The 27985-nt window shown below is 37.3% G+C and overlaps 1 protein-coding gene across 5 annotated transcripts in view; it reads right to left on the bottom strand.

Moving 5' to 3' along the window:
* STAG1 (STAG1 cohesin complex component) overlaps positions 1–27985 on the bottom strand; it is a 519923-nt gene that overhangs the window by 168547 nt on the left and 323391 nt on the right. For all 5 annotated transcript variants that reach the window (XM_023538819.2, XM_064277281.1, XM_023538818.2 and 2 more), the window contains 3 exons: positions 23779–23930; positions 21928–22001; positions 8134–8257 (listed from right to left, as the gene is read on the bottom strand). In XM_023538819.2, coding sequence (XP_023394587.1) covers positions 8134–8257; positions 21928–22001; positions 23779–23930 — 350 coding nt within the window. The remainder of the gene's footprint in view (positions 1–8133; positions 8258–21927; positions 22002–23778; positions 23931–27985) is intronic.

Raw genomic sequence — 27985 nt, 5'->3', positions numbered from 1 at the left:
ATATTCTATCTATTGTTTTTATATTCTCTATTTCATTTATTTCTGCTCTGATCTTTTTTATTTCCTTTCTTCTAGTGGCTGTGGGCTTCTTTTGCTGTTGTCTTCCTATCTGAGTTGTGTAGCTAATATTTTAATTTTGTCCCTTTTTTCTTTTTTGATGTGTGCATCTATTGCTACAACTGACCTCTGACCACTGCCTTTGCAGTATATTTTCATTCTCATTTGGTTTTAGAAATTTTTTTATTGTACTTTAGATCAAAGTTTACAGAACTAATTTCTCATTAAACAGTTTGCACACATACTGTTTTATGACATTGGTTAACAACCCCATGACATGTCAACAGTCTTCCTTCTCAACCTTAGGTTCCCTATCATCAGCTTTTCTGTTCCCTCCTACCTTCTAGTCCTTGCCCCTGGGCTGGTGTGCCCCTTTAGTCTTGTTTTGTTTTATGGGCTTGTCCAATCTTTGGCTGAAGGGTAACCCTCAGGAGTGACTTCATTACTGAGCGGAAAGGGTGCTCGGGGCCATACTCTCAGGGTTTCTCCAGTCTCTGTCAGGCCAGCAAGTCTGGTCTTTCTTTTTCAGTTAGATTTTTGTTCTACATTTTTCTCCAGCTCTGTCTGGGACCCTCTATTGTGATTCACAACACAGCAGTCAGTGATGGTACCTGGGCACGACCTAGTTGTACTGGACTTACTCTGGTGGAGGCCATGGTAGATATTGTTCTTTAGTCCTCTGGACTAATCTTTCCCTTGTGTCTTCAGTTTTCTTCTGAAGAGATGAGGCCAGTGGAGAATCCTAGAAGGCTGCTCATAGGCTTTTAAGACCTGAGATGCTACTCACCAAAGCAGAAAGTAGAACATTTTCTTTAGAAACTATGTTATGCCAATTGAACTAGATGTTCCCTAAGACCATGGTCCCCACAGCCATCCGCCCACCAATTTGGTCCCTCATGAAATCTGGATGTGTCTACGGGGCTACCACGGCCTTGCCTTGTACAAGTTGTGCTGGCTTCTCCAGTATTGTGTACTGTCTTACCATTCACCAAAGTTACCACTTATTTATTGTCTATTCAGTGTTCTTCTATCCTCAGCCCTCCCCTCCCTCATAACCATCAAAGATTGTTTCTTTTTGTATGAAAACCTTTTCATGAGTTTTTACAGTAGTAGTCTCATACTGTATTTCTCCTTTTCTGATTGACTCATTTCACTCAGCATAATGCCCTCCAGTTTCATCCATTTTATGAGATGCTTCACAGATTCATCATTGTTCTTCACTGCATAATACTCCATTGTATGTACGTACCACAGTTCATCTATTCATCTGGTTGCTTCCATGTTTTTGCTATTGTGAACAATGGTGCAATGAACATGAGTGTGCATGTGTCTATTTGTGTGACAGCTCTTCTTTCTCTAGGATGTATTCCTAGGAGTGGGGCCGCTGGATCATATGGTATTTCTATTTCTAGCTTTCTATGGAAGCACCATATCGTTTTCCAAAATGCTTGTATCATTTTGCATTCCCACCAGCAGTGCATAAGAATTCCGATCTCCCTGAAGCCTCTCCAACATTTGTTATTTCCTTTTTTTTTTATTCGTGCCAGTAAAGCTGGGGTGAGATGGGATCTCACTGTGGTTTTGATTTGCATTTCTCTAATGTAGTGACTCGACGGCACTGGGTTGCGTTGGGTAATGTAGTGATTGGGAGCATTTACTCATGTGTCTGTTAGTAGCTTGAACATCTTCTCTGGTGAAGCATCTCTTCATTTCCTTTGCCCATATTTTAACTGAATTATTTGTCTTTTTGTCATAGAAGTTTTGGGTTTTCCTATAGATTTTAAAGATTAGACCTTTGTCTAATTTGTAATACACAAATTTTTTTTCCCCAGTCTGTAGGTTCTCCTTTTACTCTTTTGGTGAAGTCTTTTGATGAGCATAATGTTTAATTTTTAGAAGATCCTAGTTATCTAGCTGATTTTCTCGAGTTTGTGTGTTGTTAGTATCTTGTTAATGCTGTGTATTAGGGCCTCTGCCATTGATCCTATTTTTTCTTCTATGAACTGCATAGTTTTTGGCTTTGCATTTAGGTCTTTGGTCCATTGTGAGTTACTTTTTGTACATGGTGTGAGGTATGGGTCCTGTTTCATTTTTTTGCAGACGGACATCCAGTTTTGCCAGCACCATTTTTTAAAAAGACTGTCTTTTCCCTATTTGGTGGACTTTGGGCCCCTGTTGAAGATCATGTAATCATAGGTGGATGAATTTACATCTGGGTTCTCAATTCTGTTCTATTGGTAAATGTATCTGTTATTGTACCAGTACCAGGCTGTTTTGACTACCGTAGCCGTATGTTAGGTTCTGAGGTCAGGTAGTGTGAGTCCTCTTACTTTATTCTTCAACAGTGCTTTACTTATTTGGGGACTCTTCTCTTTCCATATAATGTTAAGTTTTTCCATCTGTTTAAAGAATGTTGTTGGTATTTGGATTGGGGTTGCACTGTATCTGTAAATCGCTTTGGGTAGAATCGTCATTTTCACAATACTGAGTCTACCTATCCATAAGCGTGGTATGTTTTTCCATTTATATAGATCTTTTGGTTTCTTTCAGTAGTGTTTTGCAGTTTTCTTTGTACACGTCCTTTACATACCTAGTTAGACCTATTCCTAAGCATTTTATTTTCTTAGAGGCTATTATAAATGGTACTGTTTTTGTGATTTCCTTTTCATTGTTCTCTTTATTGGTGTATAGGAATCTAACTGATTTTTGCATGTTTACCTTGGATCCTGCTACCCTGCTGTGATTCTAGGAATTTTTTTATTCCATCTTTGACTTCTTCTGTTACCCAGTGGTTTTTAACCAAGGTGTTATTAAGTTTCTATGTATTCGATTTTTTTCCTTGTTCTTACTGTTGTTAATTTCTACTTTAATGGTGTTGGGATTAGAGAAGATACTTTGTATTATCTCAGTGTATTGGATTTCGTTGAGGGTTGCTTTGTGGCCTAAGATGTGCTTTATTCTGTAGAACATTTCATATCTATTGGAAAAGAATGTGTATAGTGCAGCTGTCGGGTGGTTTATATATGTTTGTGAAGTCAAGTTGGCTGATCGTGGCCTTTAGATCTTCTGTATCTGTGCTCAGTTTCTTTCTAGATGTTCTGTCCTATACTAAGAGTGTTGTGTTGAAGTCTCCTACTATTACTATTGTGGAACTGTCAGTTTCTCTTTTCAGTGCTGATAAAGAGTTTGTTTTATGTATTTTGCAGCCCTACGATTGGGTGTATAGGTATTTGTTATGGATATGTCTTCATGATGGATCGTTCCTTTAGACATTACATAATGCCCTTCTTTGTCTTTTATGGTGGGTTTAGTTTTAAAGTCTATTTTATCTGAGATTAGTGTTGCCACTCCTACTCTTTTTTGGTAGCTGTTTGCTTGATATATTTTTTTCCGACTTTTCATTTTTAATAAATTTGTTTCTTTCTAAGGTGTGTCTCTTGTAGGCAGCATATTGATGGATCCTGTTTTTTTAATCCATTTTGTCACTCTGTCTCTTTACAGGTATATTTAGGCCACTTGCATTCAGTGTAATTATTGATAGGTTAGGGTTTATTGCTGTAATTTTGTAGTGCTTTTTCTGTGGTGCTGATGTTTTCTTTGTTCCTCTTATTGTCTTGTGCTAAATTCCTTTTTCTGTACGTTCTTTTCCATTTCTTTTGTTTTTGCAGATTTTGTGTTTACTGAGAGTTTATATTTTCCTTCTTTATTTTGATGAGTAGGTTTGCTAAATTTCTTTGAGGTTACTTTGAAATTTACCCTTATCTTCCTAAGTTTGAACCAATCTTTTATTACTTGGTATCGCCTTGCCTTCCTCTTCACTTGAAAATTCTATATGTACACCGTTTATTCCCTCTTTTATTGTTCTAATGTTGTTGTCATTTACAGATTAACTTCTCCGGTTCCCTGTTGTAAATCTTTTAGTTTTGATTAATCCTTGAGATTTCATCACCTAGGTTGGTGTCTGGCTGATGTGGTCTTGTGTCCTAGATTCAGGCCGTTGTCTGATGTTGTTTGTTCTCAAATCATAGTGCTTTTAAAAATAATTTTGTATAAGTATGGTTTGTTTTTCACATATTTCCTTAATTTGTTTATTGGGAAATGTTCAAATTTCACTATCATATTTGAGCAAGAGTTTTGCAGGATGTGTTATTCTTGGTTGGCAATTTTTTTCTTTCAAGGTTTTATATATGTCACCCCATTGCCTTCTTACCTGCTGATTTCTGCTGAGTAATCAGAGGTGTCTTATTATTTCTCCTCTGTATGTGAGTCTTCGTTTTTCTTGAGCTGCTGTCAGGATTCTTTCTTCATCCTTCGTTTTAGTGAGTGTGATCATGATATGTCTTGGTGATTTTCTTTTGGTGTCTACCCCATATGGGGTTCGTTGTGTTTCTTGGCTGGTCACGTTTTCATCTTTCATGATAAGTAGGGAAGTTTTCTTTCAGTAATTTTTCAGTGATCCATTCTGTGTTTTCCGTTTTCTCCCCATTCTTGAACTCTGATCACTCAAATTTTTGCTTTTGATTGTATCCCACATCATTCTTAGGGTTTCTTCATTCTTTTCTCTGATTTTTCCTCAAACAAAGTGGTATACATGTATTTGTTTTCAATTTTGCTGAACCTGTCTTTCATTGTTTTAAATGTGCTAATCAGATCTTCTACGACACTGTCCATTTCTGAAATCTTGTTGTTTATCTTTTGGATTTCTAATTGTTGTTTTTGCATGATTTCTAGTTATGAATTTACTTTGACATTTTGTTTGTGTATTATTTTATTGAATTCTTGCACTGTCTTGTCTTTTTCATGATTTTGTCTATTTTTCCCTCATTTTCCTTCAACTCTTGGATAGCTCTGAATATTAAAGATTTGAATTCCCTATCAGGTAGTTTCAGTGCCTTTTCTTCTGCTGGAAGGTCATCTGCCATTTTCTTTTTCACGCATACTAGAACTGTCCTATCCTGTTTTTTTATGTTTTGATATCGTCTGCTGTCTTCGGGACATTCAGTAGTTATTTTCTTTATTTACTGATTGTAGATTTGTCTGTTTCATCCAGTTTTTTGGTTTATTTGGTTACGTCTCAGCTGGCTGGTTGTGTGTTCTTTGTTGTTTGCTTCTCTGTGGGCACGGTACTTCTCACCACTTTGTCCAGTGGGCAGAGCCAGTTGTTCAGCTATGATGCATCAGGGGAGATCCAGCAGAAGGGGCTGGGGTGGGCTGCTCATGGCATGTACCAGGGCTGACAGGGCAGGGCCAGGTGTCAATGCAGGGTAGGTTCCAGTAGGATGTGCCTGTGCTGCTTGGGGATGTGGTGTTCAGTACACAGTGCAGATAAGCAGGATGGAGGGAGGAAGTTGTGATGTGTGGAGCTAAGTGGGTGTAGGAAAGAAGAGAAAGAGGAGCCAAAAAAAGAACTGCTGAGGGACTCGGCCACTGCAGTGGCACAGACCTCGGGAAGTCATGTGCTGGTGGCTTTCTAGCCACACAGTGAGACACAGCCCATCAAGAATGGACAGATGTGGCACATGGAGCTAGAAGACCAAGAGAAATCAAAGGAAAAAAGAGAAAGATAAGAAACTAGATTAAAAAAAAGAAAGGGGAGAGAAAGGCACATGCAACTATGTGGTTGCAAGAAAGGGATGGAAGGGATGCAGAGAGTGACAAGAAACTGAGAAAAAAAAAGGTGAAAGGTATTCAGGAGAAAGAAAAGGAGGGTGGTAGAGAGAGACAAAAAAAAAAAAAAAAAGAAAGAAAGAAAAAGAAAAAAAAGAAGAAAGGCAGAAAAGGAAAACGCCCTAAGGGAGCCCACCGGTAGCAGGTCCCCAGCTGAGCTGCACTGCAAAGCCAGTCCAGAAGGAGCAGAGATGGCAGACAGTCCAGGTTTTCAGGAGAAAGGTAAGTCATGAAGATAGGGAGAGACAAGAAATTGAGAAAAGAGCAAAGAAAGTAAAGAAAAGAAAGCGACAAAACAATGCCCCAAGGGAGCCCTCTGGAAGCAGGTCACCAGTCGAGTAGCACTGCACAGCCTGTCAAGATGGAAAGAAGATCACACATATTGTCAGGTGTTCAGGAGAAGGATAAGGAATGAAAGAAGGTAGAGGTAGACAAGAAATTGAGAAGAGAGAAAGGTAAAAAAAAAGAAAAAAAAAGATGTCCTGAGGAAGCCTACTGTTGTGGTGGTGCTAACCAGGGAAGTGGCTCCCTACCTGCGGGGTGCACAGCCCTTCTAGAAGTATCAGAGATGGCACATGGCGCCAGGTGTTCAGGAGAAAAGAAGGGAAAGATGGTAGAGAAAGAAAAAAAAAAGCAAGAAAAGAAAAAATCTCCAAGGAGGCCCACTGGCTTTGCAGTGCAGACTGGGAAGTGGCTTCCAAGGCGCGAGGCACTGCACAGCCTGTCTAGAAGGGGTAGAGATGGCACACAGTGCCAGGTATTCAGGAGACAGGGAAAAAAGGTAAGCAGAGAGTGAAGAGAAACTGAGAAATGAACAAAACGAGAAAAAAATAACCCCAGGATTCCACCAGCATAGTGCCACAGACCAGGGAAATAGCAGCCTGTCTAGAAGGAGCAGAGATGGCAAATGTCACCATGTGTTCAGGTAAAAGAAGAAACAGATGGTAGACAGATAAGAAATTGAGAAAAGAAAAAAAATTCCCAAGGGAGCCCAATGGTGTGGCAGCTCAGACTGGTGAAGTGGCTCCCAAGCTGCTAGGAACTGCACAGCCCATCTAGATGGGGTGGAGATGGCAGGAAAGGTACAAAAGTAGAGAGAGATGAGAAATGGAGAAATGAAGAAAAACAGAAAGGAATACATATACACATATACATATCTATGTGTATATATATATAAATAAATGTCCCCAGGGATCCCACCAACATGGCTGAGTGGACCAGGGAAGTGGCTCCCAAGCTGAGTGGCACAGCCCATCTAGAAGGTTTGGAGATGGCACAACGCACCAGGTGTTCAGTAGACAGGAAAAGAAGGAGAGTAGAGAGACGAGAAACTGAGAAATGAAGAAAAACAAAAAGAAAAAATGCTCCCTGGGATCCCACTAGCATGGTGCCAGGACTGGGGAAATGGTTCCCCTGCTAAGCGGTGTTTCACAACTTGTCAAGAAGTGGAGATGGTACACAAGGCAAGTTTTCAAGAGAAAGAAAGTGAAAAAAGGTGAGAGAGAAAAAACCAAAAGAAGCCAAATAAAGCAACAATGGCATCAAAAAAACGGCACGGAAGGAGCCGGCCACTGTGAGCCAGATGAATCCAAGCAGCATGCTGCTGGAGCCTCCTCAGCTGGGTGACTATGGCCCACAGGGACGCAGTGGAGGCTGTGAAGAGGGATGAAGTGTAGGGGGTGGGAAAGCGTGTATCCCTGGTTACTGGGTGCTCTGTTTCCTGATTGGAGCTCTGTGAAGCTGCCTCTCCGTGCCCCCTGTCCACTCATCTCAGTGGCTGAGGAGTCCAAGATGTCGAATCCGAGCCCTGTTAACTGATAGGAGACCTCCACTTCATATCTCTCTTTACTCCCTGCTTTCTGTTAGTTTCTGACTCCATTCAGTCCTTGGCTGAGTTCTTTATCTCTTCATTTGACGCTTGGGGTTCCAAGACTGATGTTTGTCTCTGTTTTACTTAGTTTTTCGAGTCTTTGCTCTGAAGGGATGGGGTGGTACTTCCCTCTATGGTACCATGTTGGCTCCGTCCCCAAGCTTATTTGGTTTTTATGTATTAAGAGAAATAAGGAATCTCTTTGCTTCCAAACTAGAAAGAGATTAAAATTAGCTTCATGGGATACTACATTCTCTTAAAACTCTAACCAGTTAACTTTAAGTTGATTCCAACTCATGGTGACCACAATGCATGTCAGAGCAGAGCTGTGTCCCATATAATTCTCAATGACTGATTTTTCAGACGTTGGTTGCCAGGCCTTTCTTCTGAGAGCCTTTGTGGGTGTTCAAACCTCCAACCTTTTGGTTAGCAGCTGAGCATGTTAACCATTTGCACAACCCAGAAACTCCCTTAAGACTGCAGATTTCCAGTATTGAGAGAGCATATCTGCCACGCAAGCTGGGAGCAGAGTAACTTACCCTGTCATGAAGAGTCCAGCCAACATACTTAAGGTAACTGTCATTTAGGAAAGCATCACTATACATTTTCATCCATACACCAATTTCTTCAATACAAATGGCTCTAATCTCAGCAATAGCATCACTAGAGGGGGGGAAAAAAAAAGACGCACATGACTAATATCCACAGTTGGAACGTATATCAAATTCATTTTCAGTAAGCAATAAATATTACATTTTTTTCAAATACTGTATTTACATTTGCACTCAAGGGCCTTCGACCTGAATATCTTTTGCTTTTCATATGGCTTCTGAAAAATATAACCTACCAACACCAAAATGAAAAAATGCTTACAGAAATCATCTTATTTTGGCCTAACTGCTCTATATTAGCTGGACTAAGAAATAACATTTGGAGTTTTCAGAAAGCCCTACAACTACTAGGGAGTCAACAAATGTTAAATCTTCTGCAACATCAGGGTACCAACATCCAAGTACAAAATAATGTAGAGCTCGAAAATTGTTTCTCCACAATATGCATCTTTCTAAGGTCGCACACATCTAGTGAATTAAAATAATTTTTTATGACCAAGAAACAAATTAGTTATAGATGAGACAAAATCATGTAAGAGCTAATATTTTTTGGAAAGGTGCAATACTGTACAAAAACCAACACCCTGAAGAAATTATTAACTTTTTGATCAGGTAGTGGTTCTACAGCATAGCAGCTAATCGTACGCATTCTGGAGGATGACATCCTGAGTTCAAAGCCTGCTCTACCATTTACTAGCTGTGTGACCCTGGATAAGTTCCTATCCTCTTTCATAGGTTACCTTATCTGTAAAAGAGGGAAAATGAGAGTACCTATCTCACATTTACTATGGGAATTAAATCACTTAATACAAATAAAAAGTTGGAATTGCCTGGAACATAGTAATCCTTTAATACAAGTTCGTTATTACAATCTTTCGTTTAATTTTCAACAAACATTTACAGACAAGAATATAAAACTACACTAAAACTGTGAGAGGATGTTTCTAGACCTTTGTAATTCTGAATATGAACGGCACAAGAACATTTCTTTTTTCCTTAATATGAAATTTTTCAGAAATGAAAATGTTATTGGGGACAATTTAATGAATACCTGTGCATCCACTGCTCACTTAAGAAATAAAACAATATAGTTGCAACTTCCTATATATCTCCTACTGATGCATCTCTTCAAAAGTAAATGATTATCCTGGATTCAGGGAGTATCATTTCCACTGTATATCTTTATGCTTTTACTACATGTACTGTTATACGTATCTTGAAACTTTACATAAATATTATCTTGTAAGTATCCTTCTACATGTTGCAATTTAAGCATACTGATTTATGTAGTTCTAACGCCTTATCTGCTGCTCAGTGTTCTTCTTTATGCATATATTACAAATTATTTATACACTTTCTCTCTGACAGACATTTAGGTTGTTTCTAAGTTTTTGCTTTTATTAACTGTGATGCCATGAATAATCATGTACATGCCTCCTTCTACACACGTGTGATAGTGTCTGTAGGGTCATGTTTAGCGGTAGAATTCTCGCCTTCCCTGAGGGAGACCTAGGTTAGATTCCCAGCCAATCCACCTCACGCATAGCTACCACTCGTCTGTCAGTGGAGGCTTGCATGTTGCTATAATGCTCTTCAGGTTTCAGTGGAGTTTTTGGACTAAGATTACTAGGAAGAAAGGCCTGGCAATCTACTTCCAAAAATTAGCCAATGAAAACCCAACTAATCACAATGAACCCATCTGCAAGCAAGGCCAGACAGCATTTCTTTCTGTTGGGCATGGGTTGCATGAGCGCAAGAGTCAGGGCCAACTTGACAACAACAGCGTTTTTCAACAGTGTATCCATACTCATTAGTGCCTTACGAATTAAATTTGGTGAGTGGCAACAAATACTTAAAAATATATAGGACAGGAAATATCAAAGCACTTCACACGCTCTAACGTTAAGTAAGCATTCTTTCTTGGAATGTACTGGGTACTGATGTAGGACGTGGTCAATAAAGTCTAAGACACTGTTTTATACCTACCAGTGAAATGACTGGGTGAGAGGAATGTACGTCTTCAACTTTATTAGAATTTGAAAAATTTAGAGAAATCACGGCTTCACCTCGTTGCCTGAAACTTGGTATTATCCTACCACTTAATATAAATTACCACCTCTGTGTAAACAACAGGAGGTTGATATACTTTGTTTTCTACTGGGCTGTCCAAATAAAAGAACAAATAACAGCAGCAGAACCAAAACAATTTCCCTCCAAAAACAAAACACAAAAAAATCCAGAAAGCACCCAAATTCTAGCATTTTACCTATTTCAGTCCTAATAATTAATTAGTCATCTTCATCAAAGAGCCATTACACTTATCTTCTGCTTTATTACCCTTGTGAAAATCGATTCTAAGTAAAGGCCAGGCTAAGATTTCTGTTGCAAAATCTCAGGGAAGCAAGTTGAAGACAAAATCAATAGGTATGGTGTTCTGATTAAAACTATAGTGATTACTGAGTATGGTAACACAATCATTCTCCCATCACTCTTAATAGATTAATTCTTAGAGCTACCATTGATATTGAGATTATGGGTGATTAATTCTCAGAAGCAACAGAATATAAAAGCTCAGCTTTATTTCACCAAGGAATTCTTGCTCAAAATCTTTTTTCTAATCATCTTTACTTCTGGGCCTAGTTTCATTTAATGCCTTTTTGTCTAATCTACTAGACTCCTAAACAGCTTATGTTCTTGGAACTCAGTTCCTCTCTACACACATTGCCAATATTATGACACAGCTTGCTTTGTTGGAATCCCAGTCCTTGTCCACTTCAGATGCTGGGCTACCCTTCCCACCTCAACAGAAAAAAGTTAAATATTCTTTTCTAGATTTACAGTCTGACCAATTGTAACCAAAGAGCCTATTCTGTCACAATAAAAAAGGTCTTAGTTGATCTGTCTTCTATCTGGGTTCTAAAAGTCCAATCCACTTTGCTTCCTGATACCACCCTGCTATATGTTAATCATTCTCTATTGTGATTATATTGTGTAATAACAGACTAGACAGGAAAATGAAAACTCCTTTGTGGTTGTTTTACAATATGTCCACAAATTATTTGCCAATATTCCTTTCGGTGGAGATTAATCCCCCTTCTCTAGAGTATGATTGTACTTAATAACTTGCATCTAATGAATACAATGTGGTGCTGTTGTTGTTAGGTGCCGTTGAGTTGGTTCCGACTCATGGCAATGCTATGCACAACAGAACAAAACACTGCCCAGTCCTGTGCCATCCTTACAATCATTATGCTTGAGCTCATTGTTGCAGCCACCGTGTCAATCCACCTCGCTGAGGGTCTTCCTTTTTCCCGCTGACCCTGTACTTTGCCAAGCATGATGTCCTTCTCCAGGGACCGATCCCTCCTGATAACATGTCCAAAGTACGTAAGATGCAGTCTCGCCATCCTTGCTTCTAAAGAGCATTCTGGTTGCACTTCCTCCGAGACAGATTTGTTTGTTCTTTTGGCAGTCCGAGGTATATTCAGTATTCTTCGCCAACACCACAATTCAAAGGCGTCAATTCTTCGGTCTTCCTTATTCACTGTCCAGCTTTCACTTGCATATGATGCGATTGAAAATACCATGGCTTGGGTCAGGTGCACCTTAGATTTCAACGTGACATCTTTGTTTTTCCTTCCATCTTCTTTTGATGCTTCCTGTGTCATTTAATATATTCCGCATACAATCCTTCACTATTGCAACTCGAGGTCTGAATTTTTTCTTCAGTTCTTTTCAGCTTGAGAAACGCCGAGCATGTTCTTCCCTTTTGGTTATCTATCTCCAACTTGCTGCACGTGACAGTATAATATTTTACTTTGTCTTCTCGAGACACCCTTCAAAATCTTCAGTTCTTTTACTTCATCATTTCTTCCTTTTGATTTATCTGCTCGACGTTCATAAATTTCAGAGTTTCCTCTGACATCCATCTTGGTCTTTTCTTTCCTGTGTTTTCAGTGACCTCTTCCTTTCTTGAGGTATGATGTCCTTGTACAACTCGTCTGGTCTTTGGTCACTAGTGTTCAACGCATCAAATCTATTCCTGAGATGGTCTCTAAATACAGGTGGGATATAGTCAAGGTCCTATTTTGGCTCTCATGGACTTGCTCTGATTTTCTTCAGTTTCAGCTTGAACTTGAATATGAGCAATTGATGGTCTGTTCCACAGTCGCTCCCTGGCCTTGTTTTGACTGATGATATTGAGCTTTTCCAGCGTCTCTTTCCACAGATGTAGTCAATTTGAATCCTGAGAGCTGAAATAGACTGGTATTGGCCATTTTGAATCAGACAATCATATAGTCTACTATGCTGGGAATGACAACTTGAAGAGAAATGGTGTTGCATTCATCGTCAAAAAGAACATTTCAAGATCCACCCTGAAGTACAATGCTGTTAGTGATAGGATAATATCCATATGCTTACAAATTTACATACCAACCACTGACCAAAGATGAAGAAACTGAAGATTTTTATCAGCTGCTGCAGTCTGAAATTGATCGAACATGCAGTCAAGATGCATTGATAATTACTGGTGATTGTAACGCAAAAGTTGGAAACCAAGAAGGATCGGTAGTTGGAAAATTTGGCCTTGGTGACAGAAACAATGCCGGAGATCGAATGATAGAATTTTGCAAGATCAATGACTTCTTCGTTGCAAATACCTTTTCACCAACATAAATGGCGACAATACACATAGACCTCACCAGAATCAAACTGGATACACTGGAATCAAACTGACTACATCTTTGGAAAAAGATGACGGAAAGCTACAACTGTGTAGTAGAAATGACTAATTGTGACTCCCAAGTCTAGGTCATAAAAGACATGTGATTTCTGTTTTATTTTTTCTCTCTCAGATCACTCTCTCAGGGCAAACCACCTGCCATGTCTTGAACATATTTCAGCTGCATTATGGAGAGCTCTTACAAATCAAGTAATGGAGGCCTTCCCTCACCAGCCATTAGCGCAAGCCATCTTGGAAACCAGATCCTCCAGCCCTAGTCAAAAACCTCATATGGCTACAATCCCTACTGATGTCTTGACTGCAGTCTTAGAGAGACCCTGAATCAGAACCACTTAGCTAAACTGCTCAAAGAAACTAGATAATAAATCTTTGTCTTATGCTGCCAAGTTTTGCAGTAATTTGTTACATGGCAAAACATAACTGATACATCATTTGCCTAATTTTAAAGACCCTTACTCTCCTGCTGGCTAATTCTTTTATACGATTATTTCAGGCTGACCAGAGGTTTTTTAAAATGCATCAGAAATTAGTAAGTTTATAAAACTGGAAATATTTTTCATCTCATTATTGTTGCATTATTCATGTGGGAAAATAATTAGAAAGGTACTGTATCACAAACAGTCTCATACAGAGCAAGTTACATGACTACCTGCATTATTCCTTAATATTTTACTTCACAGAATTTTAGACATAACATTTAAAAAATCATTAAACATTAAAAACAATTAAAAATCAAATGTTATGGATATATTAACTTTTAAAGAAAAATACTAATTAATATTCACATTTTGATATCAATTTGATAGGTCTAAGAACAACTCTCAGGATATAAGAAGATTAAAACAGAATGAGTTTGTTCAGAATAAATAATACTTCAGTATTGTGTAAGAACAGCTCTGAAAATATGATTCTTAAATGTTTCCTTATAGTATGAAAAGTTAAAGACTCAATTGAAAAACAATAAACTTTCACTTCATCTCAAAATTGTTGCTCTCTCCCCTCTGTTGTTGTCACTACCCATTAAGTTTGTTGTTGGTAACGCCTGGGGTTACCAACAGAAGGAACTGACACAGCTAAGACCCTGACTTTAGCTTCCATAAGTGTGAGAAAATTAATTTGTGCTATTTAAAGCCACCCACTTATGGTATTTGTGTTACAGCAAAACTAGGAAACTAAGACAGACAGCAATCCCTAAGATGTAACAAATGAGAAGTACTTTAAGATTGCCCCAGATTACTGCTCAGAATGAGTTTTTAGGCAGGAACACAGGAGAGTAATCTGGGCAGAGCCTGGGTACGTCCCTGAGTTGAGGATAAAAAGTTGGGGTTTTCATGAGGCTAAGGTAGCTAGAGTTTCCAAGGCAGAGGACTAAAGAGGGGAGACTTACACAGAGAGAGAGAGAGTTCTGGAGATCTGCAGAAGGGTAGCTTCATCTCTTCAGCTGAGTACCAATCAGCACAACATGTATGAATAAACCACCCAAGACTGGGGAAAGAATGGAAAGAGGAGAGAAGACAATCTCTGGAGTAAACACAGGGCTCAGAACAGTGTGTGTACTAAGGAGTCAGAGCGGAAAAATCTTGTAATTCACAGGGCATTGAGCACAAAGAACTGTATTGTCTCACAGTAGTGGGGGAAATTAGCCTTAGACTAAATACTGCTCTAGTCTGGCTTAACAAACTTCAAAAACAAATCTCAAAAAGCCAAATATGACCGCATCCCAGGAAAAAGGGGAAGGATATTTTTAACAACATAAAATTATCCATGAAAAAACTGACCAGCACGCAACTAAAAAAAAAAAAAAAACCCACAATGTCTGGTATCTACTAAAAATTATCAGGCATGCAAAGAAGCAAGGAAGTAATCCAAAATGAGAAAAATCAATCAATTCAAACAGAACCAGAAATGACAAAGATTATTAAATTAGTTAAAAAAAAAAAAAAACATTGAAAATGTTGTTATAATAAAGTACATATGCTGAAGAGGCCAGAGAAAAGCATAAACATATTAGAGGCAAGGAAGAGATAACAGAAACATGAAGAAACTACACAAAAGAATATTATAACAGAACTGCCTAAAACTTATGATAAACAGAAAAATCTTAAATGCACCCAGAGCAAAAAGACACATTAACTGCAAAGGATGAAAGATTAAAAAAAAAAAAACAGACTTCTTTTTAGTTGGAAACAAGCAAGTCAGAGATAGTGTAGCAATACCCTTATAGTATTGAAAAAGGAAAAATGTCAACCTAGAATTCCATACTAACCAAGAAAAACACCTTTCAGAAATGAAGGTGAGGCAATGGTAGAGTGAAGTGGTTGGAAAATCTACTCCCGGAAAACCAATTACAAAATGAAAAAGGAAAAAAATAAGAAAATAAAAAGGTCAAGAACTATGATTTCTAGAAATAATTTCTGGAAATCAGTCAAAGGCCAAAAAAAAAAAAAAAATCAACGAGCATCTAGTCATGAAAAGCTCCTCAACTCTTGGTAACAACAGTGGCAGTATATGGCATTCACATAAAACTGATTCCTTCAAACACCTTAAAACCGAGAACAGCAGGTATAGTTACTAGAGTTGGGGATGCCTGTGAGAAACATGAGCTTTGATGCTGGAGGAGGCTGACTTGATTGGGAGCCAAGTATGAAATACCCAAGCACAATGAAGATATGGATAAAAACAGTGAACTCTACAGAATCAGCCTAACATGGCAGTCGTGTTTGGGACTACTGTGGTAGTCTGATTTGGGTTGAGCCAAGCACCCGGGTGGATTAGCCACAAAAAAAAAAAAAAAAAATTTCTTTTAAATAGTTTTTATTTTGAAATTTTTTAATTTACCAAAAAATGGAAAGAACAGTACAATGATATACCTCACAAAGATTTACCAACTATCAACAGCTTGCCGTATCTACTTCATTTCTCTCTATATATGTAAGTATGTATAACACATTTCCCTTTTGCCAAGCCATCAAAGAAGTTTATACGAAACATGATAAAATCTAGGAAATGAGAGAGTCATAAAGTGACCATATAAGCTTTCCACATATAAATGGCTGGCAAAGAGTGCAAATTCATAAGTAACCTGAGAAGACCCAGGTTCTCTACACATCTCTGGCTGAAAAGGAGTCTGTCCACAAACATAAGAAAAGTTCCCAGGAGGGCCCTGGTGAAAGTAAAATCCAGAATAGACCTGAAATCGGCCTGAACTTTAAATGCATTCCTCATCCACTCTGATCCACCAGCAAAGAAAGCAGACTTACTGACTTGAGTTGTTTTAGTAAAAGGTCTAACCAATCACTGGTTGACTACGAAGGTATTCAACCACAGCGGCAATCTCTTAGAATCCATGGGGGGAAATGACAGTTAAAAACAAAAAACTTTCGCAGAGATATGAGTGGCCACAAAGAGCGAGAGAGACAGAATTCTAAGACTCAGTCCAAGTAAATTATTAAATGACAAAATACCCAACAGCAACAACAAATCTCAGGGGAAAAAAATCAGATTCCAAATCCCCTACAATATATTACCTAAAATGTACAATTTTTAACAAAAAATTATGAGCTATGAAAAGAAAAAGCAAGTGTGAACCCTAGTCATTAGTGGAAACCCAAACCCAGTGCCATTGAGTCGATTCCGACTAGTGAAACAGTCAGTAGAAACTGCCTCTGAAAAGGCCCAGATGTTAGAATTAGGAGACTTTAGAGCAGCTGTGCTAAATATAAGGAAGCCTGGTGGCTTCTGGGTGGCACAGTGGTTACAAGGTGGGCTGCGAACCAAAAGGTCGGCATTTTGAATCCACCAGCCACTCCTTGGAAACTCTATGGGACAGTTCTACTCAATAGGGTTGCTATGAGTTGGAATTGACTTGATGGCAACAGGTATTAAGAAATATAATCAAAGAATTAAATGAAGCCATAAATAATTAAATGAAAATACAGAAATGACAAACTATAGTAAAATATGACAAAGAAATAGAAACTAAAAAAATATAGCCAACTGAAAAGTACAGTAACAGAAATAAAAAATTCACGATATGGCCTCAATAGCCTATTTGGGTTGGCAGAAGAAACAGAACTACTGAATACAGGTAAACAGAAATTATCTAAAGAAAAGAAGATAAAAAACAAACAGATCCCCAAAGGCCTGGGGGACAACTTAAAGCATATTAGCGTATGTGTAACAGGAGTTCAAAAAAAAAGAGGCAAGAGGGATGGGCAAAAAAAAAAAAAAAAAAGGAGAAATAACGGTTAAAAACTTCTCATTAGGGCTGAAAAGGGATCCCTGGTGGTGCAGTGGTTAAAGCTCTCGACTATGAACTGAAAGGTGGGCAGTCTGAAACCACCAGCAGTTCCTTGGCAGAAAGACGTGGTAGTTTGCTTCTGTAAAGATTTACAGCCTTGGAAACCCTTCGGGGTTGCTATCAGTTGGAATCGACTCGATGGCAGTGGGTTAATGCTGAAAAACGTTAACCTTCGGATCCAAGAAGCTTAACAATACCTTAGTAGGATAAACACAAAGAGGTCCGCACTTAAGACACATAATAGGCAAACTGCTGAAGGCCAAAGAGAAAACCATGACAGGCACAAAGAAAAATGACTTATAACCTACTGTGTAACAATAGAATCAATGAGTGACTTTTCAGAAGAAACAATGAAGGCCAGCAGGCAGTAGAATGACATATTGAAAGTGTTGCAAGGAAAAAAACAGTCTGTCAAGAGTTCTATATCCGGCAAAACTATCCTTAAAAAATGAAGTCAAAATAGTGATGTTTCCAGATAAACAAAGACAGAAAATTTGTTGCTAGCAGATCTGTCTTATAAGAAACATTAAAGGCAGTCATTCAAGTTGGAAAGAAATAACACCATGTAATTTCAAATCTATGGGAAAAAAAAGAATGCCAGAAATGGTTTTAAAAAAAAAAGATGAATATAAAAAGGTACATGAATATTTTTTTGTTCTCCTATATTCTATGTGCATGGACTAGAAATTCAATATTGTTAAATGGCAATTCCCTCCAAATAGATATACGCATTCATTACAATCGCCATGAAATCCCAACAAGTTTTTCAGTAAAAATTGACGAGCTGATCTTAAAATTTACATAGAAATGAAAAGGACATAGAAAAGACAAAATAACCTTGAAAAACAACACAGTAGGAGGATTTATATTGCCCAGTTAAAAAAAACTTACTCTAGAGCTACTGTAATCAGTACAGATGGTATGGGTGTAAGGATAGATTAGAAAATCCAGGTATAAACCCTCGCATTTATGGTAATTTTTGAGAAAAGTGACAATGCAATTGAATGGGGGAAGGGTAATCTTACATCAGATGGTACCAGGACAATTGTATAGCCATATGCAAAAATGGACTTACAGCCATACACAAAATCATATTACATAAATATAATTTAAAAATGGCTACTAGGCTTAAATTTAAGAGTAAAACTATTAAACACTGGAATAAAATACAGGAAGAAACTTTGGGTTAGGTAATGTTTTCACTGATAAGACACCAAAAACATGACCATGGGGGAAAAAATTAATAAATTAGACTTCATTTAAATTGGAAATACTTTTCTTCAAAGCCATCATTAAGAAAATGAAAAGAAAGCTAGACTGGGGGAAAAAAATTGCCAATCATAAATCTGATAAAGGACTTGTATAAAGAAATACAAGAAGTACTCCTGTAACACCGTTCTGTCAATAACTGCTAGAATAGACAGAAAATCAATTAAGAATAAAGACTTGACCAACACATCAATCAGTATGACCTAACTAACAAAATACTAGCCAACAAAAGCAGAATAAACATTCTTTTCCAGAGTATATAGAACATTTACCAAGATAGACCATACTGTGGGTCATAAAGCAAATCTCAATAAATTTAAAAGCATTCAAATCATACAAAGTACATTTCTCACCACAATGGAGTTTAGAAATCACTAATTAGAAAATTTCCAAATATTTCCAAACTAAATATCACACTTCTAAATAACCCATGAGTCAAAGAAAAAAATCAAAAGGCAAATCATAAATTACTTAGAACTGAATGAAAATGGAAACATAACATATTCAAATTTGGGGGGATCAGCTAAAGCAGTGCTTAGACAGAAATTAATAGGAGTAAATGACATTAAAAAAAAAGGTCTTGATGGAAGATCCAGCCAAGCTGTGCCAATTCTTAAGCCAAGAAACTGAGATAATAGATGTTGTCTTAAATAAACTTAGATGACCAAAGGTCACTTAAGAGCAACAGGTAACCTGAACAACCTTACATCTATTAAAGAAATTTAAATTATATGCAAAAACATTCTACAAAGACAACTCTAGGCCCGACAGCAGCATTCGTACCTAAAGAAGATATAATACCAACTGTACCAAATTCTTCCAGGACATCAGAAGAGGAGAGAATACACTGCAACTTATTCTACAAGGCCAGCGTTACCTGATACCCTTTAAGCTGTCAAGGACATTCAATAAAATAAAAAGTTGGAGATACATCTCTCTCATGAATTAAAAAGTCTTAAGGAAAATCAGCAAATCACATCCAACAATATATAAAAAGGATAATATGTCACAATTTTGTGGGTTTTATCCCATAAACTCAAGATTGGGTTAATATTTGACAATCAACTAATTTAATTCACCTTATTAACAGTTTACTCCATGAATACAAGGTTGGGTTAACATTTGCAAACAACCAATTTAATCCACTTTATTAAAACTTAATAAAGAAAAAAACATAATGTCTTAAATAGATTCAAAAAAGCATGGGACAAAATCCAACACCCATTCCTAATAAACACTCCCAGGAGACTAGGAATGGAAAGAAACTTCCTCAACCTGAAGAAGGGTTCCTATGACAAACTTACAGCTAACATCATACTTAATGGTGAAAGACTGCGCCTAAGATCAGAAACAACCAAGGATATCTGGTCTCATCAGCCAATGCAATAAGGTAAGAAATAAAAAGCATCCAGATTGGAAAAGGAGCAGAAAAACTACCTTTATTTGCAGATGACTTTATTGTAGTGGTTAAGTGCTACGGCTGCAAACCAAAGGGTCAGCAGTTCGAATCCACCAGACACTCCTTGGAAACTCTATGGGGCAGTGCTACTCTGTCCTTTAGGGTCGCTATGAGTCGGAATCGACTTGACGGCACCGGGGTTTTTTTTTTTTATTTTTATTGTCTTGGTAGAAGATCCTCTAGAATCTATGAAAAAAGCTATTGGAACTAGTAAGTTTAGCAATATTGCACATCATTTCTATAATCACCAAAAACTGAAATAAAGAAAAAAACCAGTACCACTTACAACAGCACCACAGAATATAAAATGTTGTCCATATTTAACAAAAAGTACGCAAGACCAGTACCACAAAAACTAGAAACTGTTTCTGAGAGAACTTAAACAGCATCCAAATAAATGGTGTTTAAGTTCTGTTAAAATATCTCAGTTCTATGCTTTTTTTTTTTTTTTAACTTTCTTGTTGTAACTAACTCTCTAGGTTAATTGGCCAACTACAGTCTCAAACGTGACTGAAAACAGTGCTCCTATTATCTATGTCTATCTACCTACAGGGAGCCCTGGTGGCACAGTGGTTAATTGCTTGGCTGCAAATCAAAAGGTCGGCAGTTGAAATCCACCAGCTGTTCCCTGGAAGCCCTACTGGGCAGTTCTTTCTGTTGTATAGGGTCGCTGTGAGTGGGAATCAACTCGAAGGCAACGGGTTTGGTTTAGCTTTTTATTTTTTTAATCTACCTACATACACCATTTCACTTTTAATTAAGAGAAGTTAACAAACGTATATATGATTCATTAATTCTTTGTGAAATACGCTCTTTAATAGTAAAACATATTTTTAAAGTTTTCAGATATCACAGGAAGACAAATTAAACTCATCTACAAAAAAAAAAAATTTTTTTTTTTTTTTTTACAAAGGATCATGTCAAAAATACTGTGAGACAGCTTCCACTTTCACATGTATAGCTGAAGGTAAACAGGAGTGAAAATTAGAGTAATTGCATTATTTTGCAGGTGTGTTAGTCATCTAGCGCTGCTATAACAGAAATTCCATAAATGGATGGCTTTAACAAAGATAAATTTATTTCTTCACAGTAAAGTAGGCTAAAAGTCCAAATTCAGGGTGTCAACTCTAGCGGAAGGCTTTCTCTGTCAACCTTCTCATCAACCTTCCCCTCGGACCAGGAGCTTCTTTGCGCAGGAACCCCGGGGTCCAAAGGACATACTCTGCTCCTGGCACTGCTTTCTTGGTGGTATGAGGTCCCCCTGCATCTCTGCTCACTTCTTTTATATCTCAAGAGATTGCCTCAAGACGCAATCCAGTCTTGTAGGTTGAGTCCTGCCTCACAAACACAACTGCTGCCCATCCTCCCTTATTAACATCATTGAGGTAAGATTTACAACATATAGGAAAATCACAATACTGGGAGTCATGGCCCAGTTAAATTGATACACACATTTTTGGGGGGACATAATTCAATCCGTGACAGCAAGGGTGACCCTTTCTGACCTTTTTTATCCTATCTTCACAGAGGTATTAAAAAAAGACTATTGATTAATCTGTCCATGGAACAAGATGACTACTGCAGGGAAAAACAGTAGGGCATTTAATTTTTTCAAATGTCAAGATAACTGATGATATCCTATTAAGGCCACATTAAGTTAATGTTATTTACTAATTAATATTCCATCAGTACGTATTCAAGCAGACAGGCTACTTCCAACAGTGCATGTTCTGAATTTGGAAGAGTGCGGCAGCGGTGGTGGCCCAATTTCCACCATACATATGATATGACATTTACTAACTTAGCTTTTATAACCAAAGTTGTTTTCCAGAAAACATACAAAACAAGGTAATTAGTAAGATTTTTTTATAGTTTTATAAATAGGTAGAACCACAAACAAGCAATAAATATTTAAGTCGACCTTCTCAATGATTTTTAAAAATTCCTTACCGGTATCTATGAACAAATATACCCTTAAAAATAGAGTTCATCATATTTTCAATTTCATCCTGATTTTCTTGCAGCTGAAATGAAAAAGCAAAAAATACATGAATTAAAATATTGTGTTTAATTCCTGCTTATTTTCATTCTGGTTATTTATCAATGGTTTTTCTCATTTACTGTGCAGCAAATGTCTAAAATCACCAGTATAGTTGCATTCTTGCTAAATTTTACTACACGAGCTTTATAATCTCCCAAACTCAACATCCCTCCACTCCTCTTATTCCCACATGCCACACAGTGACTAAGAAGGAGGAGTGGTGCAACCAAGTGTGCCAGTCTCCTATCTTCAAAATACCATCAGCTTTGGGACAAGGCCACAATTTCTATGACTATTCTGTGCAAATCAGGTCCCTGGTTTAGTTTTGCCTTCCTTGGTAATGGATCGACCCTGATTACCATATCTACCACTGTACGAGAAACTTTCAACTCCATCTAAAGTATCCAAATATTACTCTGCATCCGATTAGCCTGTATTACGGAAAGTAGGCCAAGTTTCCAGGACAGAACGTAGCAAGGATCCTAACCAATAGCGGTGTAATGCAGCAACAACATAAAATACCACAGCAGATATATACACTGCAGGCAACACTACTGCTCAGAGTTTCGGTTTGAGTTTTTCACTGCTCTGCAGCAACAAAAGCCCTGATGTGAAATTACATTCTAGGTGGTTTTTATTATCTTAATATGTCCTGTAATTTGCTATGTAGCAATATTCAGTGAAATATTTCCTTTCATTGCATGCATAAATGTGACAATAAAATTCCTACAGACTTAATCTTTTGCTGTATTGTTTGTTTCAAGTGTTACTGAAATAACCTTGGAAACACTTTTACAGTAAATCATTCAAATTACTACAACTTACTGAAAGTTTTAAAAATAAACTTTTCCTGCATTTATTACATAAAAAATAATTTTAAATGGAGGCATATATTTTGGTTAATAGTATCCACTGAGGCACAGTTCTAATACTTCTATAATATATCACATAGAACACTACTAGTAATTTAATCATAAGTTTGCTGTGTTATTCACTGGCAACAGTTTCTTTGCAGCAATATATTATTCTTTTTTTCCAAATTAAAAGACAGGCTAATGCTATAGATCTAAAATTTGATTTCTCATTGGATAAATAAAAATGTTTCTCATTAAAAACCCACTTTAAAATCACTTTCAACATGTATATGAAAATTTCATTGTAAAACAGGGATCAATCTCATTCACAGGAATAACCCATCAGTTAATATGCAGTCTTCGGCTTTCTCCTGGAAATGCAGCATTGCAGATCCCCATTTCTGAGCCATGGCCTGACAACCTCTCTGAGTTACCTAACTCTCCGATATCTTCCTCCAAAAGTAAGACTGTTCTGTGGTTTCCTTCTGTCATCAGACAGCACTCAACAACTGGCTGAACTTTCTCATTTCATATGAACATTTTCAGATCAAATAATCTAACTTTTAAGAAAATCTGTAAAAATTTTTAAATACACACAAACATTTTCAGAGGAAATAAAAAACAATCAGTATGATATATTCACCGGTCCGTGAGTGGCACAAACAATTAAGCACCTGACTGTTAGTCGTGAGACTGGTGGTTCAAACGCACCCAGGATTACCTTGAGGACAGGTCTGGCAATCTGCTTCCAAAAGGACACAGCCTTGAAAACCCTGTGGAGCAGTTCTACTCTGCACTCATGGGTTGCATAAATCAGCATTGATTAGGTGGCAACTAATAACAACATGATATATTTACTACACGTTTACAGAACATAACAACCACAGTTATATGAAACTAACTTACCTCTTTGCGTTTCTGAAGTAGTAATTCTAACCTTTCATTGGCTCTCTTTCCAATCATTTTATTTCTCTCAGCTTCATACTGTCTCTGTGTATTGTCCTGATGAATACTGAGGTTTAAGGCAACATTCACCAGAGCAGTCATGAGCTTCATGGCTATAAAATAAAAGAAGACTATAATCACTCACCTATGAATCAGGCCTTTACCCATCAAATTACTCAGGTATAAAGCAAATGAATGAAGCAAAAACATTAATCAATTTTTATGCTTTATAATTCAGGCAATTATTAATTTAAATTAAAAAAGACAAAAACTAATTTATAGAAACAAACTTATTTTGTTTGTCTGTAACATAATTTTCTCTGACTCACTGCCCTCAAAGCTTGCCCTGCTGAAGTTCCCCACTTAAAAACAGCCCCATCCTAGTTATGTCCAGGAAGGATTTAAGGAGATTCTTCAACAACTCTTTTCCCCACCCCTAAATATACACATCTTAGTGGGGATACTATTCAAACACAGACTTCCTTGGGGCCACCAGACCAGTGTATACGATTGCTTCCTTAATACCTTTACTCAGATGCATCAAAGGTGCCTGAGATGTTACACCAGTTTATAATCTTTACCTCCAAAGGTGGTCCTCTTCCTGTATTCCTCACCTCAGTCAATGGACCAACCTACAACCACTGCAAAACTGACGGATCCCTACCAAACTCATTAAGTTCATTAAAAATGTACTTTGTGAACTTCCAATCGACCTATCTTCACCAGTCACAGTACAAATGTACTTCTGAGTTTTTTTTCTTATATTTGTAAATCCTGCTAAATATTTTTAAACTTTTGTTTCAAGTTCTACTAGAAACAGGAATGACACAAACCTCAAACATTTATTTATCCACTCATTTATTTTCATTATTGGGATGAAAGGGTAGGAAACATTGATAGAAAAATAAGTTTGCACTGGTAAAATAAAAATATATCCCCCTTTTTTCATACTGGGTTACCCACCAAATTATGCATCTGCAAATACAAATGTTTAGTTTTGGAAAATAAAATCGTTCAGTGTTTTGGAAAACCGAATCCACTTATCTGCAAATATATTCCTGTAATTAAAAATAAGCATATATTTTTCACTATTTCACTTTAGTTACATATAAGACCCACTGCCGTCGAGTCAATTCCGACTCATAGTGACCCTACAGGACAGAGTAGAACTGCCCCATAGAGTTTCCAAAGAGCGCCTGGTGGACTCGAACTGCCAACCTCTTGGTTAGCAGCCATAGCACTTAACCACTAGGCAACCAGGTTTTCCCAATTAGTTACATATATACACACGTGTATACACGTTGTATCTATCTATCTTGTATATACACACATACATCCAGTTTGTTATTCTGAAACTATCTACACTTTGGCCAACTCCATCTCAATAATGATTGCTTCTGCCCTTTGACCAAAACATAAGATGAACAGTCCTAAAAACAAATTTAAATTGGTGACCACTTAGAAATGCATTTAATGAAAATGTTTCTCTTTTCCTGAGATAGTGTCTGAATACAATAAACTGCAAGATATTCTTGTGTTTCAAAATCCAAGCGAGTTTTTTACGTGTTGTCAGTAATAGAGTATTTGACTATGTTATGAAGGTTAAAAAATATGTTTCAAATTACTCTATATAAGAAAGGAGCCTAGCTTAAAGATATGAGGAATATGGAGTATTCAAACAGTCCAAATTTGTAAGAATTTGTCCTGAGCATACAAAGTGATATTCAGTGCAGTTTAATTCAGAATATACACTTAGATCTCTAAGCAAAATGATCTGAATATCAAGGAAATGGAAAGCATTAAAATTAACACCAACGCTGGCTGACATTCTCTAGTAGAAGCTAAGGCACAGCTTTTTTTTTTTTTTTTAAGGGCTTTTGCATAAATTCCAAACTAATTGCCAATATCTACTAATGACCCTTCTTCAATCCCGGTCATATAATGACCAAAAGACAAAACAAAAATCCCATTCTAAAACAAACAAAAAACTGCAAAATGATAAAAAAAAAAAAAAACAACAGAAAGGTATTAGCTATTATATACCAGTATTTACTGACAAAAAATGTTCCCAAATCTGTAACATTTAGATTAGTTCACTGAAACTTTTATTTCACTGACCAACATATAAGCAAATTAACAGCTTGAAAAGAGACTTTTAATTTAATGACACATGTACAACATGGAGATTTTGATGTCTTATTCAGTGCACTGAAAAAGAACGATTCCTATATAGAGTGATTACTTATTATGTTCTATTAGCACTACTCGAAGATAGAATTGTTTCTGAATTAACTTATTTTTATGCCTACAGTAATTCAGCCTTGATACTGTGACATGGACTTTTCAGTGGCTTCTCCTTGTCTATCAAGGAGAAAAATGCTTCCCTTAGCCTTCACATGTCAACTGATGAGTATAAAATTGTCGATGTGTTTTAGTGTGTTGCTGCTCAGAGTGTGGTCTGCAAATAGGTGCTGATCACAAATGGTTTCTTACCAATCTATGGTAAGTGCAAAACTGAAACTATTTAGAAACTTTTACACCAATCTGAATAATTTTATGTCTGTTGAATCTGATAATAAAATAAACATATTTCATTTTTTCTTGAGATCCATTTTACTGCATTTTACAAAAGTATCAGGTATTAAAAAAAAAACCTTGTCTTTCAACACAGATTGTTTACAAAGTACTAATTTAGTGCTCCTCCATTCATCTATCAATCCCACACGTACTGAGTCCTGGTCTAACTGCTAGGGATACGAAACTGAACGAGTAACTGACCTGTCCTCATAAGTTTTACATTCTACCCACTAAACAAAATCCACTGCCGTCAAGTCGATTCTAACTCATAGACACACTATAGAACAGAGTAGAACTGCCCCATAGGGTTTCCAAGGCTGTAAATCTTTATGGAAGCAGACTGCTCCGTCACTCTCCTAGAGAGTGGCTAAACCCAAAAACCAAACCCATTGCCGTCGAGTCGATTCCGACTCACAGCGACCCTATAGGACAGAGTAGAACTGCTCCATAGTTTCCAAGGAGCGCCTGGCGGATTTGAACTGCTGATCTTTTGGTTAGCAGCCGTAGCACTTAGCCACTACACCACCACCAGGGTTTCCTAAGGGAGTGGCTGGTAGGTTTGAATTGCTGACCTTTTGGTTAGCAGCCAAGAGCTTTAACCGCTGCATCACCAGCGCTCCTCTTTACATTCTGGGGAAGAAAATAAGACAATAAATGGATAGACAGATAATATAGAAACGAAAAAAAGATATGCCAGTTAACGTTTTAAGTGCTATAAGGAAAAAAAAATAAGGCTAAAGAGTTGAAATGAGGTACTATATTAGCATTAGTCAGGAAGCCCTCTCTGAAGAACTGACAATTTGAACATGAAGTGAGGGAATGAGCATGGGATTATATGGCAAAAATAGTGTTTGAGGGAGAGGAAACAAGTAGCGCAAAAGTTGTAAGGTAAATTATTACCAGCAAGGCGCTCATGAAAGAGCAATGTGTTTAGTGTGTCTAAAGCACAGAGGTAGGCAGAGATAGGACATAAGGTTGAAAAGGAAACCAGAGGCCAGATTACAAGGGTAATCTCCTAGGCCTTGGGTAAGATTCCAGAATTAAATCTAAGTGACATGAGACCCATTTGAGGATTTGTCATGGGCAAGAGAGAATACACTATAGAAGTAGTAGCAGAAGGGAGACCAGTTAGAAAGACATTGAAATTATGGTGAAAATATTGCCAAAATTTTAGAATGACAATTCTCAAAGCTTTGGCCTTGATCAATTTAGTGAAGTGATGCTGGCTTCAATTACTATGGTAGCAGTAGGTAGAGAGAAATACTCAGATATCAAGTATATTTTGAAGGTACACCTGAAAGAATTTAATAGATTAAATGAAAGAAAAAAGGCAAGGATGATTCCAAAGTTTTAATCTTATTAGGTATTGAAATGGGGATGTCTAGTAGATAAACATTTGGAAGTCATCAAGAGATTGGTATTTTGAGACATACAAGTGGATGACACATCAACTCAATAGAGAATTGTTCACCCATTAGAAAAAACTGAGACAGAATTTTGTGTGCAGTGGGGAAAAAAACTCTCAGAGACATTAGTTTAAAAAAAAAAGCAAGATGCCTAATCATATGCGTATTATATTATCATCTGTGCA

This window comes from Loxodonta africana, chromosome 26 (assembly GCF_030014295.1).
Source record: "Loxodonta africana isolate mLoxAfr1 chromosome 26, mLoxAfr1.hap2, whole genome shotgun sequence".
Taxonomy (NCBI): domain Eukaryota; kingdom Metazoa; phylum Chordata; class Mammalia; order Proboscidea; family Elephantidae; genus Loxodonta; species Loxodonta africana.
This window is presented reverse-complemented; position numbering and strand designations above follow the sequence as displayed.